The following is a 1,420-nucleotide window of genomic DNA, read 5'->3' as shown; positions in this document are numbered from 1 at the left end:
GACTCACCCAGATGCCTCCCACTGAGGCTGGGGCTGGTGGGGCTAGGACAGCACACTGCCAGTGTGGGATGGGACCCTGAGCCGTGCCTGGGGATGGGGTGTGGGCACAGGGCAGTGACCTGTGCCAGGGAGGAGAGAGTGAGGCATAGCTCCCAAGGCTGTCAGCTCCTCCAGGTGGCTCAAAAGGGCCAGATTCAATCTGCAGCAAGGTGAGTTTGCACCCTCTGGGCACAGGTGGCATCCCCTGTCCCCGAGGGATCTGATGTGACCCCCCCAAGCTCTTACAGGGGACACTTCAGAGAGCAAGGAGGATGGTGGCAGCAACCAGATTGTACCTCCTGCTGCTGGTCTGTGTGGGGTTCCTGCAGTCAGCCGGTAAGTCCCACGATGCAGGGGCAGCTGCTTTTGCAGCAGGGCCAGGAGAGGGACACGGTCCTCTCCGGCTGGTGGTGCCAGCTGTCCCTCAACCCTCTCTGCTGCTTTCCCTCCACAGGTGCCAGGTACATAAACTACTGCCCAAAAGGCTGGTCCTACTACAAGCTCAGCTGCTTCAGGTACTTCAGTCAGCTCCAGAGCTGGGATGAGGCTGAGGTAAGACCACTGGGGTACAGAGGTGGCTGGGGATCCTCCATCTGCTGGGGTGCCCTAGCACTGATGGCTCTCCCCACAGAGGCACTGCCAGGCCAGCCATGCCGGTGCTCACCTGGCCTGGGTCAATGAGCCTCAGGAGGCAGCCACCCTGCAGAGGGTCATCTCCTACTACCAGCGTGTGCAGCCCGTCTGGCTCGGTCTCCGCTATGGGCAGGAGGTGAGGCAGGGGTGGCAGGGGGCTGGGAGGCAGCAGGGCTAGGCTCTGATCTGCCTCTCCCTGCATAGAGCCGGGTCTGGCAGTGGACGAGTGGGGACAACTACAGCATCAGCAGCAGTGGCCTGGCTGGGAATGGTGCCCACGGGGGGACCTGTGGTGTGCTGACACACCTCAGTGGTGAGTGCCTGAACCCCGCATCCCTCTCCAGTGGTCGACCTTGGCTAGCACCCTCTTCTTCTTCTTCTCTGGGTCCTGTCCCACCGTGGGGCTGTGGCAGGCAGAGCCGGCTCCCCTGTCCTCACTGTGGCCCCCACTAATCCCCAGCCCATTTCTCCATCAGGGTTCACCGTGTGGTCCAGCGCCGACTGCACCCAGCAGCATCATTACATCTGCAAGTTCACCCCCTCGCACTGAGCAGAGCCCGTGGGGGACCCTGTGCCAGTGATGCTGCTCCCTTGTGAACTCTGCGTCGCTCCCCCCAACTCCTAAAAATACATCTATAAAAAAAGAAGTGTGCGAGTGCTGTTTGAGCTTGGTGCTGGTACAAAGCCTTGAGCTGGTCGGGGTGAGGGAGAGGCAGGGGCGGGCGCGGGGGCCCCAGGCTCTCACGCT

At 62.0% G+C, this 1,420-nt stretch overlaps 1 protein-coding gene across 1 annotated transcript; it reads left to right on the top strand.

The window, feature by feature from the left end:
- Positions 1-311: 311 nt before the first annotated feature.
- REG4 (regenerating islet-derived family, member 4) lies at positions 312-1,222 on the top strand. The gene is made up of 5 exons (XM_008943108.1): positions 312-375; positions 494-591; positions 671-808; positions 877-985; positions 1,149-1,222. Exons 1-5 carry the CDS (start codon positions 312-314, stop codon positions 1,220-1,222), a joined length of 483 nt encoding a protein of 160 aa, XP_008941356.1.
- Positions 1,223-1,420: the final 198 nt, after the last annotated feature.

This window comes from Merops nubicus, unplaced genomic scaffold, assembly GCF_000691845.1.
Source record: "Merops nubicus isolate BGI_N331 unplaced genomic scaffold, ASM69184v1 scaffold24356, whole genome shotgun sequence".
Lineage (NCBI taxonomy): Eukaryota > Metazoa > Chordata > Aves > Coraciiformes > Meropidae > Merops > Merops nubicus.
This window is presented reverse-complemented; position numbering and strand designations above follow the sequence as displayed.

Coding starts and splice junctions, on each gene's coding strand:
- REG4 (XM_008943108.1), top strand. CDS start 312: ATGGTGGCAGCAACCAGATTGTACCTCCTGCTGCTGGTCTGTGTGGGG. Junction 592..670: donor AGAGCTGGGATGAGGCTGAG/GTAAGACCACTG, acceptor CTCTCCCCACAG/AGGCACTGCCAGGCCAGCCA. Junction 809..876: donor GTCTCCGCTATGGGCAGGAG/GTGAGGCAGGGG, acceptor CTCCCTGCATAG/AGCCGGGTCTGGCAGTGGAC.